General features: G+C 44.3%; 1 protein-coding gene across 3 annotated transcripts in view; it reads right to left on the reverse strand.

The window, feature by feature from the left end:
* The window catches only part of LOC139267267 (ras GTPase-activating protein 1-like), a 237,031-nt gene that overhangs the window by 66,626 nt on the left and 152,245 nt on the right, over window positions 1-18,160 (reverse strand). For all 3 annotated transcript variants that reach the window (XM_070885318.1, XM_070885309.1, XM_070885326.1), the window contains exons 13-14: window positions 14,949-15,029; window positions 12,173-12,330 (exon numbers count right to left, since the gene is read on the reverse strand). In XM_070885318.1, the coding sequence (XP_070741419.1) occupies window positions 12,173-12,330; window positions 14,949-15,029 (239 nt within the window). The remainder of the gene's footprint in view (window positions 1-12,172; window positions 12,331-14,948; window positions 15,030-18,160) is intronic.

Genomic DNA, 18,160 nt, shown 5'->3' on the forward strand with positions numbered 1-18,160 from the left:
ATGTTCACAGTCCTCCAAGTGTGCTCTAACTAAGGTTCTATACAAGTTTAACATAGTTTCTCTGCTTTTTAATCCTATCCCTCTAGAAATGAACCCCAGTGATTTGTTTGCTTTTTTTTAATGGCCTTATTAACCTGTGTCACTACTTTTAGTATCTATATCCCAGATCCTCCTTCTCTATCCCATTGAGACACTTATTTTCCAAGGTGTATGTTGTCTTATTCTTCCTACCAAAATGTAATACCTCGCATTTAGCTATATTGAAGTTCATGAGCCAATTACACACCCATGCTGCAAGTATATTAATGTCTTCCTGTATTTTGTCATAGTACATCCCCTAATTTGGGGTCATCTGCAAATTTCGAAATTGTACTTCCGATTCCAAAGTCAAAATTGTTAATGTACGTTGTGAACAATAGTGGTCCCAGCACCGATCCTTGTGGAACACCACTTCCCACCATTTGCCAATCTGAGTAACTACCTTTAATCCCTGCTCTGCTTTCTGTTTTGTAGCCAGCTTGCTATCCATTCTGTTATTTGTCCCCTAACTCCACCTGTTCTGACCTCAATCATGAGTCTATAATATGGTAACTTATCGAAGGCTATTTGCAAATCTAAATGCATTGGGCCCAAGTTTCCACATGATTTGCACCTGATTTTTTAGGAGCAACTGGTGGAGAACGGACTATCTTAGAAATCGCAATTCTCCACATTTTTTTTTCTGCAGTTCTAGTCAGGTAGAACAGTTCTACTTTGGAACAGAATTTTTTCTTCAAAAGGGGGCGTGTCCGGCCACTGATGCCTGATTTCAAAGTTTCCACAGTGAAAACATACTCCAAACTAAAGTAGAATGGAGCAAGTGAAGATTTTTGTAGAATTGAAAAAACCTGTTCTACTCATTAAAAAAACAGGCGCAGGTTACAAATTAGGCGTCCAGAACGAGGTGGGGGGGGGGGGGGGGGGAAGAGAGAAGAGAAGGGAAGTCATTAAATTCTACAATCAATCCTTATTTATACTTCTACAAATATTATACAAATAAATCCAACCTGAATAAACATTTATAAGCAAAGAAAAGATTAAATAAACCATCTTCCTACCTATGTGAAAGTGCTTCAGCCATCGTTCGTTCCCGCGGGGGTGGGGAAGGAGACAGCCGTTTGTTGCCGCGGAGGGGAAGGAGACAGCCGTTTGTTGCCGCGGAGGGGAGGGAGGAGAAGGAGACAGCCGTTTGTTGCCGCGGAGGGAAGGGAGGGGGAAGGAGACAGCCGTTTGTTGCCGCGGAGGGGAGGGAAGGGAAGGAGACAGCCGTTTGTTGCCGCGGAGGGGAGGGAGGAGGAAGGAGACAGCCGTTTGTTACCGCGGAGGGGAGGGAGGGGGAAGGAGACAGCCGTTTGTTGCTGCGGAGGGGAGGGAAGGGAAGGAGACAGCCGTTTGTTGCCGCGGAGGGGAGGGAGGAGGAAGGAGACAGCCGTTTGTTGCCGCGGAGGGGAGGGAGGGGGAAGGAGACAGCCGTTTGTTGACGCGGAGGGGAGGGAGGGGAAGGAGACAGCCGTTTGTTGCCGTGGAGGGTGGGGAGGGGAAGGAGACAGTGAGAAGGGTAGCCTCAGTGCTGATGTGCTGATGGCAATGTGCTTTTATTAAAAAATGTTCAAAAATTAAACAGCTACAAAGAACTACAAAAATGGGCGAGTGCCAATGTTTTTTTCACACTGAGCATGCGCGAACGCTCCAACGCGCACGCGCAGCGTTGCCGGCAGGAAAAAAAACTAATTTAAATAGTACCCGCCCCCTCCCACTTACAAAATCAGCGCGAGTGTAGACTCCACCCCCCTGGGCGCCGCGCCAAACAGACAAGGAGCTGCAAAGCGCTCGAGAATAGCGCTTTGTTTTCTGGCGCCGTTTTAGGCGCGAAAAACGGGCGCCCAGCTCGGAGGGGCGCCCGTTTTTTATCCTGTGGAAACTTGGGCCCATTCTGTTACTTCTTCAAATATTTCAATAAGGTTGATCAAACATGACCTTCTCTTTTGGAATCCATGCTGACTACACTTTATTATATCTTCAGTTTCTAGGGGCACAAGTTTGCCCCCTCTGCTAGAACGGCGCACCTCCACGAGGTGCCCGGACTTTGTAGTACAGAAACGGCACCAATTTCTTACCTCCGTATTCTCCCCATTGGTTCTAGGCCTTTTGCCGCAGCGCATCGGAACGTGTGGTGGGCAGAGCTACAGCCCTGCGCCTAAAAGAATGCCGGCAGCTGCGCACATGCGCAGTGGAGTCTGCGCGCGTGCGCAGTAGTTCTTAGCTCTCCCAGCATGTTCTGGCTCCGGGCCGAAGGGACGACGCGAAGTTTGCCGCCCCTATCCCAGGCCACTGCCTTCCTGCGCTGAGGACTACAAGAGACAGGTTGGTGGGGAGGGGGAAAGAAGGGGAAGAGTTTTTTTTGGGGGGGAGGGGAGGGGAAGAGTTTTTTTTGGGGGGGGGGGAGGGAAAGAGTTTTTTTCGGGGGGGGGGGGTGAGAAGAGAGAGAAGAGTTTTTTTACGGGGGAAGGAGAAAAAGTATTTTTTTTGGGGGGGGTGGCGGGGATGAAGAGTTTTGATTGGGGGTGGTGGGGTGAAAAGAGTTTTGATCTGGCAGGGGGTGCTCCCACACCGGCTGGGGTGGGCCCACTATGGATCTCTCCCCCGTTAAGGTGCCATGTTCACCACCCACCACCCCCAGCCTGCCGCGTTGCGCCTTCGCCCTCCCTCCCCGCCACGTTCAGATGCCGCATTCTCCCTCCCCTATCCCAGGCCGAAGGGACCCCCGCACGGCCAGCCGCTGCCGAGTTTAGTTGAAGGGAGGATTTACTTCAGTACTTTTTGTTAATTTAATTATTTACTTCAGTTCTTTACTTTTTATTGAATGTTTATTACTTTGTGCTTTGTTTGGTGCTTGGTGGTGCTTTAAATGTAGTTATTTGCGCCAATTCCTTAACTCTAGGTAAGGTTTTTCTGTGCGGGGAGAAGTGCCAACATACGCTGGCCTAAGTTAGTTTGGAGCAACTATTTGCTGGCCAAACTCGCTTAAATGGCCAAAACAGGCGGTAGTGGCTGGGAACGCCCCTTTTGGAAAAAAAAGCAAAACTAAAAAAACCTAACTAACTCACTTACACTGGTGCAAATTAAATGGCCAGAATTGCAACTAAAAAGATACTCCAGAAAAATCAAGTTGCTCCAAAAAAAATCAGAGCAACTCCTGGGGAAATTTGGGCACTAGATGTTTTTCTGTTACACCTGTGATTAAAGATTTCATTATCTTTCCTACCAGACATTAATCTAATTGGTCTATAGTTGCTGGACTTGTTCCCTCTCCCCATTTAAATATAGGAATCACACTTGCCAGTACTCTGGCACTATTCCATTTTCTAATGAATTTTTATATATTTGCAATAGTGCCTCTGCTAACTCTTCCCAAACTTCTTTTATTATGCACAGGTGCAATCCATCCTTACCAGGAGTTTCAGCCTCTGAGTTTGATGATTAGTTTAGCAATTATCACAACGCCCCCCCCCACCCCGCCCCTTTCTATTTTAAATATCTTTATATCCTTTTTGAACTCTTCTAATGTCATGTCCACCATGTTAGTTTTTCTGGTATATACCAAGGCAAAGTAATTATTTAATATTTCTGCCATTTCGCTGTCATTACCTGTAAGTTTATCATGTGAATCCCTTAGTGACCCTATCCCTATCCTGATTTTTCGTGTGCTATTTGTGTCTGTAAAATACTTTACTATTTCTTTTTATATTGCTTGATAATTTAATTTTGTAGTTTCTCTTTGCCTTCCTAATTGTATTTTGACTTCTTTCCTTATTTTTTATTTTCATTCATTCATGGGATTCTGGTAATGCCAACATTTATTGCCCATCCCCAATTGCCCTTGAGTAGGCAGTGTTGTGCTGCCTTCTTGTACTGCTGCAGTCTGAGGTGAAGGTTCTCTCACAGTGCTGTTAGGGAGAGTTGCAGGATTTTGACCCAGCAACAATGAAGGAACGACGATATAAGTCCAAGTCAGGATGACTTGTGACTTGGAGGGGCACTTGCAGGTGGTGGCATTCCCATGTGCTTGCTACCTTTGTCCTTCTAGGTGGTAGAGGTTGTGGGAACTGTCAAAGAAGCGTTGGCGAGGTGCTGCAGTACATCTTGTAGATGGTACACATTGCAGCCTGTGGCAGAGGGAGTGAATGTTTAAGGTAGTGGATGGGGTGCGAATCAAGTGGGTTGCTTTGTCCTGAATGGTGTCGAGCTTAGAGTGTTGTTGGAGCTACACTTTCAGCCAGGCAAGTGGAGAGTATTCCATCACACTCCTGACTTGTGCCTTGTAGACAGTGGAAAGGCTTTAGTCACTTGCCAGAGAATACCCAGTCTCTGACCTGCTCTTGTAGCCACAGGGCCCAAAATTCAGTACCGTTGGAAAGCTGGTGCTTCCCCCACCTTTTTGTGGCCATTAGTGCCAAAATTTCTTCGTGGCTGGGCCACCCCATATTCAGTTCCAAAAGTGAACAAATGGCTTCCAGCGCTAATGAACCCTTCCAAAGTGGATTTTTCAGCAGTGTGGCTGTCTTAATTTGAGCTTTAACACCACTGAGAAATTCAGCATTTAGGTAAGGGTTTCTAATGAGCCAGCTGCTAAGGCCAGGGTTTGCAGCAAGGCCTTGAGGGGTGGGGGAAGAAGTTTGGAAGGATGGCTGGTGCAAGGAGAGCCAACAGGTTCACTGATATGGAGCTGGAGACACTGATGGACGGTGTGGAGGACAGACGAAGAATACTGTTTCCTGACGGGGGGAGCTTGGCAGACAGGCAGTACATAATGCATGGAGGGAAATATCAGGCACCTCCATATATGTGAGGACACACTCTCCCAGGAGGGAGCTGGCCAGTCTGTACCCAGCCCTTCCAGGGTGGTGATGGGTCGACGCCTCCTAGCTTTGGGGTGACAGGGATCCTTCTCCTCCTCCTCCTCAGGTGGTACTGCTGGCTCGACCTCCAGCGACTGTCTCATGATGGCCAGGTTGTGTAGCGTGCAGCAGACTATGACGATTATGGAGACCCGTTGAGGAGAGTACTGCAAGGTGCCACTAGAGCAGTGCAGGCACCGGAACCTGTGCTTAAGGATGGCTGTGCACTGTTCGATGATGCACCTGGTGGCACAATGAGTGTCATTGTATGCATGCTCTGGCATTGTCCTGGGGTTCCGCAGTGGAGTGAACAGCCAAGTGGACAGGGGATATCTCTTGTCCTCAAGCAGCCAACCACAATCCTGATTCAGGCTGGTGAAGACGGCGGGCACACTGGTCTGGTGCAGAATGAACGAATCATGGCTGCTGCCTCCCTTGCCCGCTGCCTGTCTGCACGGTGCTGACGGCGATGCCTTCTCCTGCATGCCATCCTAATTCTGACCAGGTGTTGCCCTCCCAACACTCCTCCCATCCTCATGGTGAACCCTGTTAAGCAGGTCTCTGCAGCCCACAGGACTCCACTAAAGAGTCAGACCTGAAAGTTGTACATGTCTGAAAACCTCTGAGCAGCACTCAGCAGGTTTAATGGAGCAAAAACAATTAAAACTATTTAAAAAGCAAAATACTGCGGATGATGGAATCTGACATAAATCACTAATAATTAATAAAACTATATGAAAACAAATACTGCAGTTGATGCAATCTGAAATAAAAACACTAAAGTAAAACTATTTTCCTACCAAACGCGGCAACACTCAGGCGCTGTTGCATTCGAATACCTCGCGGGAGCACTGCCTGAAGAACTCCTACCTTTTTGGAGCTGAAAATCCCTGTCCTGGCCGCTTTTTAGCGGCCCACAAGCTGCAGATCTCAATGCTGGAAATTTACCTTTACAGCGGCTTCACCCCGCCGTTTTCGATGGAAGTGAGAACTGCTCAACCCCCCCCCCAACAAGCTGAATATGGCTTGGGGAGGGAAAGTACCCAGCCGGCCAAACCTCGCGGTAGCCGTCCCTTTGGGGACCGTGAATTTCGGCCCCACAGTATTTATGTAGCTGGTCCAGTTAAGTTTCCTAACCTTTTGGTATTCCCGTTGTCATCCTCTCCTTTGTTGTCCAGAGATTACCTTTTCCTTTAGTTTCAATTTTGCGCTTATTTCGTTAGTTATCCATGGTGTGTCATCACTGGCTAGTTTGTTCTTGCCTTTTAGTGGGATATATTTCTCCTGGTCTCTACTGATCACCATTTTAAATGTTTCCCACTTTTCTATTTGTCAGTAAATGTTTCCAGTTTATTTTCCAGAGTTGAATTCTCATCACCTTAAAATCAGCTTTCCCCCCCAATTTATTACTTAGGTCTTGACTTATTAGGTCCTTCACAATATTTATCTTAAACCTTATGTTGTGATTGCTATTAGCTAGATGTTCCCCTCCACTGAATTCTCTTATCGGTTCTGGTTAATTTCCCATTATTAGATCCAGCAGTGCTCCCTCTCGTTGGATTTTTTTCACACAGGTACTGGGTAAGAAAGGAATCCTGCATAACATTCCCTCTAAGCTGCGCAGCTCTCTGCTGGTCCCCTGCAGTCCAGAACCGGCTTTTTCAAAGTTAAATTTGGTGAATGGGCCATGCAGCCCCTTAAAGGAGCCACGTACCCCAAAATATAGGGGGAACATTGGTCCTGCACAGACTGTAACAATGCCATTTTTTGGACACCTTTTGCTGCCTCTTCTTGCCAGTTCATTTGTGAGTAGTTAAAAGCTTCTGTGGTTATGATTCTATGTCCTTTACTCATTTTAAGTATTTCCTGCACCCCACAGCGGGGTGTGTCCTGCGTCGGCTTGTACGCCACTCAGTTCGTTTTTTTGCCTGCTTCTTCAGCTTCTTCTCGTCCTCCCGGCCAACGGTGGCAGCAGAGACCCTGCCTCTGTTGACCGTGGCGCTTACACATTTCTTCCTCCACCTCCTTTTTACTATTGGGCCCAATTTTCCCCAGGAGTTACTCAGTTGTTTTTGGGAGTAGGCTGCTTTTTCTGGCCGAACTTAAAAATCCCCAGTTTCCCCAATCAATTTGCACTAGCGTAACTCACTTAGTTATGTTTTATTTAGGTTTGTTTTTTTTCTCAAAAGGGGACATTACCAGCCACCTACGCCAGTTCTGGCCATTTAGGCAACATTGGCCAGCTAATAGTTACTCGATTTCTACTTAGGCCAGCGTATGTGGCCACTTGAGAAAACCCTTGTGGAGAGTTAAAGAAATCGGCGCAGGTAAGGAAATCGGCACAGTGAAGTGCAATAAATGCCCGGACAGCAGCAGCAGGAATGGTAAGAGAGAGGGTGGAGGGGAGGAAGAGAAGAGAGGGGATGAGGGGGAAGCCTTTGACCGGGAGGGAGGAGGCCACTTGGCTAGGGGCAGGAGAACTCAGAAATCGCACTGGCAGGCAGGCAGAAGTCACAGAACGCAAGCAGGAGAACTCTCAGAACTCACCAGCAGGCAGAACTCTCAGGTTACCATGGCACCCCGATCTTTTTGGCGCAGATCAAGGCTCTATCCCCCTCGGTTAGGCCACGACAAAATGGAGAGATATTAAGGGGAAACTTACACCATTTTTTTTGGCGTAGTTGGGCCACAAAAAAAAAAATCAGGTGTAACTCTTCAAGTACTCAAAAAAAAAAAATGCTTTGGGGAAAATTGAGCCCATTAAGTGGTCTGTTGTATACCCCCCATTAGTGAGATCGATCCCTTAATTCAATCCATATGGATTCTGTTTCTAATCTTCTATAAGTTATGTCCCTTTTTTCTACTGCCATTGTTATCTCTAATTAGTAGAGCGAGCCCACCTCTTTCTTCCTTCCCTATCCTTTCTGATTATGTTATAACCTGCAATATTTGGTTGCCAGTTATGTATCCATGTTTCAGTTACTCCTACTACATCTAGTTCAGTTTTATTTTGGATGCTGTTTACATTGCTGGACAGACACAGTTTAATTAGTATTTAGTAGTTGTTCCTTTCACTTCATTTTCTCTATCCACATCAATACATTACCCCCAATACCATGTTCTCAGGGAACAAACACAGTTATAAAAAAAAGAATGAAAATCCTTTATGGCTCCTTAACTTGGTCCAACCTTTACTCTCATCTCCCATTTCCTTTCTCGTCAGACTTAAATTAATTCCACCAGATCTCTGCCCCCTTCTTACTAGTTTAAAGTCCCTGTGACAGGATCGGTCCAAGTCAGCATGGATTTATGAAAGGGAAATCATGCTCGACAAATCTTCTAGAATTTTTTTTTTTGAGGATGTAACTAGTAGGGTGGACAAGGGAGAACCAGTGGATGTGGTGTATTTGGACTTTCAAAAGGCTTTTGACAAGGTCCCACACAAGAGATTGGTGTGCAAAATTAAAGCACATGGTATTGGGGACAATGTATTGACTTGGATAGAGAACTGGTTGGCAGACAGGAAGCAGAGAGTCGGGATAAACAGGTCCTTTTCAGAATGGCAGGCAGTGACGAGTGGGGTGCCGCAGGGCTCAGTGCTGAGACCCCAGCTATTTACAATATACATCAATGATTTAGATGAAGGAATTAAGTGTAATATCTCCAAATTTGCAGACGACACTAAGCTGGGTGGCGGTGTGAGTTGTGAGGAAGATGCAGGGTGACTTGGACAGGTTAGGTGAGTGGGCAAATGCATGGCAGATGCAGTTTAATGTGGATAAATGTGAGGTTATCCACTTTGGTGGCAAAAACATGAAGGCAGATTATCTGAATGGCGGCATATTAGGAAAAGGGGAGGTGCCACGAGACCTGGGTGTCATGGTACATCAGTCATTGAAAGTTGGCATGCAAGTACAGCAGGCGGTGAAGATGGCAAAGGGTATGTTGGCCTTCTTAGCTAGGGGATTTGAGTATAGGAGCAGGGAGGTCTTGCTGCAGTTGTACAGGGCCTTGGTGAGGCCTCACCTGGAATATTGTGTTCAGTTTTGGTCTCCTAATCTGAGGAAAGACGTTCTTGCTATTGAGGGAGTGCAGCAAAGGTTCACCAGACTGATTCCCGGGATGGCAGGACTGACACATGAGGAGAGACTGGATCGACTGGGCCTTTATTCACTGGAGTTTAGATGAATAAGAGGGGATCTCATAGAAACATATAAAATTCTGAAGGGACTGGACAAGTTAGATGCAGGAAGAATGTTCCCGATGTTGGGGAAGTCCAGAACCAGGAGTCGTCCAGAACCAGGAGTCACAGTCTAAGGATAAGGGGTAAGCCATTTAAGGACTGAGATGAGGAAAAACTTCTTCTCTGAGAGTTGGTAGCCTGTGGAATTCTCTTCCGCAGAGAGTTGTTGATGCCAGTTCGTTGGATATATTCAAGAGGGAGTTAGATATGGCCCTTACGGCTAAAGGGGTATGGAGAGAAAGCAGGAAAGGGGTACTGAGGTGAATGATCAGCCATGATCTTATTGAATGGTGGTGCAGGCTCAAAGGGCTGAATGGCCTACTCCTGCACCTATTTTCTATGTTTCTAACCAAATTTCTAGCCCTTGGTTCCTAACTTCTGATATTCCCTTAGCGGGATCTCCTCCCTCTTCTTCCCTATGTCACTGGTCCCAACATGGACCATGAAAACTGGATCTTCCCTCTCCCTTTCCAGTTGCTGAGAGATATTTTTTACCTTTGCACTAGGTAGGCAGCAGACCCTTCTGGACTCTGTGTCCTCTACAGTCGTGACTAAAAGAAGAAATAGGAGCAGGAGTTGGCCATTCGGCCCCGCGAGCCTGCTCCACCATTCAATAACACCATGGCTGATCTTTTATCTTAACTCCACTTTCCTGCACTCTCCCCATATCTCTTAATATCCCCAAATCTATCGATCTGTCTTGAATATACTCAACAATTGAGCCTCCACAGTCTTCTGGGATAGAGAATTCCAAAGAGTCACCACCTGAGTGAAGAAATTTCTTCTCATCTCAGTCCTAAATGGCCAACCCCTGGTTCTGAGACGGTGACCTCTGGCTCTAGACTCCCCAGCCAGAGGAAACATCCTTCCTGCAACTACCCAGTCAAGCTCTAAGAGTTTTGTATGTTTTAACGAGATCACCTCTCATTCTTCTAAACTCGAGAGAATTTAGGCCTACTCTACTTAATCTCTCCTCATAGAATAATCCCCCATTCCAGGAATCAGTCTGGTGAACCTTTGTTGCACTCCCTCTATGGCAAGTATATCCTTCCTTGGGTAAGGAGTCCAAAACTGTACACAATACTCCAGGTGTGGTCTCACCAGGGCCCTGTAGAATCGCAGGAAGCTGTCTTTACTCTTAGACTCAAATCTTCTTGTAATACAGGCCAACATACCATTTGCTTTCTTAATTGCTATCTATCCCCTTAATTATCAAATCGCCTATGAATACAATCCTTCTATTCTGCTCTCTACAAACTCCCACAAATTACAGTCCTGACACAATGTGTACTGCTATTTCTAGTTTTTATTTATTTAATTATTTTAGTTCTACAATTACTTGAGAGCTAGGTTATATTTAGATATTTGGATTTAGCTTGATTTCAGATTAATTTGTAGCTTATTAGCTTCTTTATTTTATTATGTCCTGAACTCTTATTTAATATTTACATCAGATTTTAATTTAATGAAAATTCAGAACCTTTAATGTTAGTATTCTCGATTTAGTTAATTAAAATTTTATCCCTCTAGATCAGGTTAAACATTAAACTTAAAATTTATTATATAATAAATGAAACATTTGATTTAGTTATAAAATAAACACTTAACTTAATTATTTGGGAGAGTATTTAACCATCGCTCCTTGACATTCAATGGCATTACTATTGTCAAATCCCCCACCATCAACATCCTGGGGGACACCACTGACCTGAAACTTAACTGGACCAGCCACATAAATACTGTGGCTACAAGAGCAGGTCAGAGGCTGGGTATTCTGCAGCGAGTGTCTCACCTCCTGATTCCCCAAGGCCTACCTGCCATCTACAAGGCACAAGTGAGGAGCGTGATGGAATACTTTCTACTTGCCTGGATGAGTGCAGCTCCAACAACTTAAGAAGCTTGACACTATCCAGGGCTCGCTTGATTGGCACCCCATCCATTCCCACTTAAATATTCACTCCCTCCACGACAGACGCAGTGTCACTGCAGTGTGTACCATCTATATAACTGCAGTGTGTACAATCTATAAGCAACTCGCCAAGGTTTCTTTGGCAGCACCTCCCAAACCTGCGACCTCTACCACCTAGAAGGACAAGGGCAGCAGGCGCATGGTAACACCATCACCTCCAAGTCACACACCCACCTTACTTGGAAATATATCGCTGTTCCTTAATTGTCGCTTGGTCAAAATCCTGGAACTCTCCCTTACAGCACTATGGGAGTACCTTCACCACGTGAACTGCAGCGGTTCAAGGAGGCGGCTCACCACCACCTTCTGAAGGACAATTAGGGATGGGCAATAAATTCTGGCCTTGCCAGCGACGCCCACATCCCAGGAACAAATATAAAATATAAATCAATCATTTAACATATTGAAAGTAGGAGGATGAGATTTGCAAGCAATTTACAGAGGTCTGTTGCAGCAACAGAGTTGTAATAATGTGGAACTTTAAATACCCTAAAGTAAACCGAGATAATACAACATGGGAAGGGGTTTGTAGAATGTATTTAGGACTGCCTGAAAGTTGATTCAGGGCAAATGGGTGCACAAGGTCCCCATCAGTCATCTGATTTACAAAGAAGAAACTTGTGGCCAGCAGTTGAAATTCCCTCCCTTTAAGTTGTAGCCTCACTCTTAGACTTGAGCACTTAATCTGGACTGACACTGCAGTGTAATACAGAGGCAATGGTGCATTATCTTTATTGCTATCCTTCTGAAGAGACATTAATGTTAAGTCCTGTGTATTTCAGGCGGAAGTAAATAATCCCAGATTACGATGTCGAGAGAAGCAGGGGGCTCTTGGTGCCGAGAAACATTCTTCTCAATTAAAACCAGTAAAATTGGCTGCCACATTTTCCTATAGTCATTGCACTTCAAAGTAATTATCTTTGAAAGCCTTCAAACATTTCCAAGACACAAGATTAGGCACGAAATCATTGCAAGTTTCATAAAATATTATTGAAGAGGTTTTATTCTGAAAGAAGGACTCACTCAAAAATGAATTCTTCTGTCCATACAGGATTCTGCCCTTCCCTGGCATGAGTTTTTGCTACTTGAACACTGTTTAGGTAGATGTTGCAGTAAGGGTGTGTGAAATATTTCACTGGGAGTTTGTGAGCTTCTTCCACATACAACACCAGACTACTGACCTGAGGAAGAAAAACACATTACTTTTATTACATGATAGAACATTTCACATGACAACATAGTCAAAGGATTTAATTACATCAACCGATTACTTTTATGGTGTAGCTTAATCACATACTATGACCAATAATTTTTGAAAATTTCACTATTTCTGTAGCAAAACTAACAAGTGTGATATAACCAATTGTGCTGCACCAGCAAGAGTTTTTTTTATAACTAATGCTTAGAGGCAAATTGATCTTTTATTGCTCTCCTCCTCTCACGCTGAGTAGGAGCTACGCTATTTTGTAAATAAAGGAATATTTATAATAATACAGAATGTATTATTCTAGTGGTATATCATTGGGTTAGTTAGGAATATAATAAATAAATGGATATAGAATTTGAAATCAAATAAATTAATTGAACAGCTAGATTATATTGTATGTAGGTTTTTATATAATTTTAAAGGTTTTTTTTTAAAAAAAGAGACTGTTTAAAATAAATGAGATCATGTAAAATCAGGGTCATTAACTTAAAGGGACTGATAAAAATGTGATGTGGTTTTAATTATGTAGCAGTCCAGGAATTGTACCCTTTTGGGGATGGAATTTCACCACACACACTCATACACTGGCTGCATTTCTCCCTCATTTCCTTCCCTTGTGTTTCAGTCTTGGATGAATTACAAATTTCTCCAGTTAAACATTGGGAAGACTAAAGCTATCTATCATCTTTGGCCCCCACCACAAACTCTGTTTTCTTGGCACCGGTTCCATCTCCCTTCCTGCCCACCCTCTCAAGTTGAACTAGAACATTCGTAACCTTGGTGTCTCATTTGATCTCGAGCTGAGCTTCCAACCCCATGTCCGCTCCATCACAAAGATCGCCGACTTCTACCTCCAACATTGCTCTCCTCCTCCCTGCCTTAGCCGAACTGTTGCTGAAAATCTCACTCATGCCTTTTTGTCACCTCCAGACTCGACTATTCCAATGCTTTGTGCCCAACATCCACAAAACTCATGCAAAAATCCACTGCTCAAATTCACCTTTTTCACCAATCACCTCTATCCTTGCTGACCTACAGCAACTTTTGATACCCCAACACCTTATGAACGTACAAAATTGACGGGCAGCAAAAGACCAGCTGGCCGAAGCATCATGACTAAATAAACAGGATGATGCCAGGAATGTGAAATTACAATTATGTGGCGAAACTTGAGCTTTTGGAACATTTCCACTGGAGCAGTGAAGACTAAAAGTAGATTTAACAAGATTTTTAAACTGTGAAGAGTTAAGAATATGGAGACAAAGGGTCATTAAATTAAAACAGTCACTAAGAGTGAGGAAAGAGTTTTGGAAAAATTTCTTTACAGATGGTTGTTGGAATTCTTTGCCATAGGGAATGTTTGAGTAAGAGATTATCGCATATTTTGAGGGAAAATATTTGAATCAACTACTGGCAGAGGAAAATACAAGGTGAGTACTGTACAGTGGGATTAGTTTTAGATTGCCCTTTCAAAAAGCCTCCACCTGTGCTGTAAATGATTTGTCTATTCAATTGACTCTCAACTGCTACCAAAGCCAACTTGCTTCCCTGATGTATTACCATACCCCAAACCACCTAAATGCTATCAAAGGCCAGCATCTCCATATCAACTACTAAATCCAAAACTGCCTCTCCCCATTACTCCTACACTCCAAATATCTAACCTCTAAACTATACAAGTTGCTGTGCACATCTCACTACATACCTTTGGCTTTAAAAAGTGAAGAGTTATATTTGTGTACACAGGTGAAGGAACATAAATAATTAAGGCCACTTGATTTCATGAAAAATTGGACAATATTGATCCACAGAATCATGCAATAAAATGGAACTTGACTTATTCAGTCACTGCAAATCAGCTGTACTCAATGCATTGTACATTACACAACCATTTCTATTGTTATAAAACAAAGTATCCTCAACTCACGAGTATGCCATTGAAAATCTATTCGTAAGTGTGTCGTTTAGCAATCAGTATGTCTGATTTCGACCATGCAATTTATCATAATATACTTCACTTACTCAGGTAAGCCTGTGAGGTGCAGCACATCAGAAAGCATACATTAATGGACATGCAGCACTTGCTAAAGTATAGCAGGCAAGAGGGATTCATTCTGGTATATTTCTTGTATCGATGCCAACAGCAATAGTATCAATAGCCCCTAGCAGCAAACATCTATCACAGTGGGTCAAACTAGGAAACATAGTCTACTACCTCCAGAAGCTGTGTTAAATATCACAGGGGCCGCCAGTCTTACTAATAATCAGAGTTCAATTAAGTTTTCGAGACCTAAAACTTGACAAGTATGTTATAGTTTATGCTATTTTAATTGTAAAAGGACAAACTTCCCATCAGTTTCTATGGTAGTTTGTTCGGTTAAGTAAATAGGGTAAACCATTTTCATTTGTGTATAAATTTGCAGTCAGCATATCCAACAATGAAACTAATGGGACAGTTTAACATCTCATTATTTGCCAATTATATTCTAATCAAAATATGATCCAGACTGTACCTATTTGTAGAGTCCCATGCATCATAAATTAACCTGTTGTGCCATGTAAATGGCAATATAAAATCTTTTTTCCTTTTACCTGTCGAAGGCGTTTGTTAGAGGTTGGTGGCAGAGGTTTCTTCAAGTTACTGCAAAATACTTGCAGACGCTTCATCCAATCCTACAAAAGCAAAAGCACTTACAGTAAATACAGGCAATATCTAGATAAAATCCACAATCATGCCTAACTTCATTATCAACTTTTATTCAACCTTTACAATGTATTATTCAGCCAAAAATCTATTATTTTTAACTTTATTCTTCATCTAAAGCTGAGAATCAGTTCAGTGCAGTACATGTTCCTTATTCGAGCACAGGAGGGCTGTATGCTCATCCAGGAAAGACCCAAGCTTGTGATTGCAGGAGGAAAGGGGATCAGTAGGAGTACCACCATAGGGTGAGGTGGGGACATGACGCAGTAAGCAGTTAGTGTTTTTAAAAAAAACAGGGACTGTTAAAGTAAAAGGTGGAAAGAGATGAAAGATGGCTCAACAGAGGGAGGGAAGCAGCAACAAAATGTGCATACGGATTTACAGAGTGGCACCTTTTCAGTGATGTACAACCCATATGTTAACTTATATGAGAGTTCAAGGCAGTTAGAGATGGAACTCGAGAACGGTGGCTGAAATAGTTTGAGGCTAACTTTGCAGTCAAGGTCCAAGGCTTCTTGGGCAGGCCAAGATCCAGACTCAGTGACTGAATGCACATTGGCTATGGTACTAGTTGGAAGTCTAATTTTCTTTCTAAATTTAGACTGCAAGATTTTCATTAGGGCTCTGGCTCTTAAATTTAAGAAATCCTGTCTGACGTGATTCCTTCAATCAAAGGACTAGAAATTCGGTAGGTTAGCACCTCCCGTTAGTGTCGGGGGGGGGGGGGGGAGGAGCTAACAGAGCACTAAGGGCTTTGCAACCGGACGCGGCGAATGCAACGACGCCCACGAACTTCAGTGCCAGTTTAGCGCTGGCGCTAACTTGTAGCGCCTGGGCCTCTAGCGCCTCGCAGATCGTGACATCAAAGTGCGCAGCGCCCAGTTATCGCCCCGGATGTAAAATTGACTCTCGCCCCCTACTGTATTGCCTTATGCCGACAGCGCCAGCAAGGCAAAAGGAGGCGTTGTGACCTCATCTCGCCGCTTGGGGAGCGGTAATTAAAGAGAATAGTTTTCAGCTAGTGCAACCTTTATTTACACCAGTCTGGTGCCTGCACAAAGTTTTTCATGTTTCACTGGTGGAAGATGTCAAAGCCCTCCATTTTGAGTGTGTGTTTTGGGCTGTAATGGTAGTTGCACAGGTCGCCTTGCAAAACAGAACTGCCAACATCTAGCTTGTGCAGCATCGTTGGCCCTTCCCTTTAAATGAGGAAAGCAGCCTCTCAGGCCGTTACCAATGTGCTCAAAATTGTTTAGCGCTCTGCCGCTACTGCCCCGCTCTCGGACTTTAGCGTTTTAAGAAAAGTGGTTCGCGCTTGATTTAGTGCTCCACTTCCCTCTTGGAATTCTAAAACTGATTAGCTTATCGTTGGAGGACAAAATGATTAGCTCCTGGCGCTACTTTTTCAAAAATTTAGCATCGTTTTTTTTTAGCCCAAATTGATTGGATTTCTAAATATGACCTCACTGTATAAGGGTTCTGTATTCACAATTGTGTATGTAACACAACGTTTTTCTTTTCTATCATGCAGCATTTTGGGTTCATTACCAATATTTATGTCCTCTGGCACCAGTTCAGTAAAGAGGGTTTGCCCCCCTCCTGCCCTCTACAGTTATGAATACTACACTGGTTCTTTTTTTTTTTAATAATCATTCATGGAATGTGGGCATCACTGGCAAGACCAGCATTTATTGCCCATTCCTAATTGCCCTCATCAAGGTCTTCTTGAGCCGCTGCATTCCATGTGGTGAAGGTGCTCTCACAGTACTGCTAGGGAGCCAGTTCCAGGATTTTGACCCAGCAACGATGAAGGAATGGCGATCTAATTCCAAGTCATGGTGGTATATGACTTGGGAGGGGAATGTCCCTAGGTGATAAAGGACATGGGCTTGGGAGGTGCTGACAAAGAAGCCTTGGTAATTGCTGCAGAGCATCTTGAAGATGGTACACACTGCGGACATGGTGCACCAGTGGTGGAGGAACTTAATGATTCAGGTAGTGGATGGGTTGCCAATCAAATGGATTGCTTTGTCCTGGATGGTAGAGCTTCTTGAGTGTTGTTGGAAAGTATTCCATCTCTCTCTTGACTTGTGCCTTGTAGATGGTGGAAAGGCTTTGGGGAGTCAGTTAAGTTTCTGGTCAATGGCCAAAGAAAATTAGGGATGGGCAATAAATGCTGGCCAAGCCAGCGACGCCTAGATCCCATGAATGACACTTGCCAGGATGTTGATGGTGGCCAATTTGATGATGGTAATGCCGTTGAATGTCAGAGGTGGTTGGACAGTCCCTTACTGGAGATAATCATTGCCTGGCATGAATGTTACTTGCCACTTCTCAGCCCAAGCCTAAATGTCGTCCAGGTCATGCTGCATGCGGGCACAGACTGCTTCATTATCTGAGTTGCGAATGGAACTGAACACTATGCAATCGTCAGCGAACATTCCCACTGCTGCCCTTATGATGGAGGGAAGGTCATTGATGAAGTAGCTGAAGATGGTTGGGCCTAGGACAGTGCCCTGAGGAACTCCTGCAGCAATGTCCCAGGGCAGAGATGATTGACCTCCAACAACCACAACCATCTTCCTTTGGGTTCGGTATGATTGCAGCCAGGAGTGTTTCCCCCAATTCCCATTGACTTCAATTTTACTGGGGCTCCTTGATACTAGTCAAATGCTGCCTTGATGTCTCACTCACTTCACCTCTGGAATTCAGCTCTTTTGTCCATGTTTGGACCAAGGCTGTAATGAGGACTGGAGCCAAGTGGGCTTGGCGGAAACCAAACCGAGCATTGATGGAGGTTATTGGTGAGTAAGTATCACTTAATAGCATCGTCGACGACATCTTCCATCACTTCACTGATGATTGAGAGTAGAATGATGGGAAGGCAATTGGCTGGATTGGACCTGACCTACTTTTTGTGGACGGGACATACCTGGGCAATTGTCGGGTAGATCCCAGTGTTGTAGCTATACTGGAACAGCTTGGCTAGAGGCGTAGGTAGTTCTGGAGCACAATTTTTCAGCACTACAGCTGGGATGTTGTCAGGGCTCATAGCCTTTGCTGTATCCAGTATGCTCAGCCGTTTCTTGATATCACGTGG

Source organism: Pristiophorus japonicus, chromosome 1 (genome assembly GCF_044704955.1).
Source record: "Pristiophorus japonicus isolate sPriJap1 chromosome 1, sPriJap1.hap1, whole genome shotgun sequence".
NCBI classification, from domain to species: domain Eukaryota; kingdom Metazoa; phylum Chordata; class Chondrichthyes; family Pristiophoridae; genus Pristiophorus; species Pristiophorus japonicus.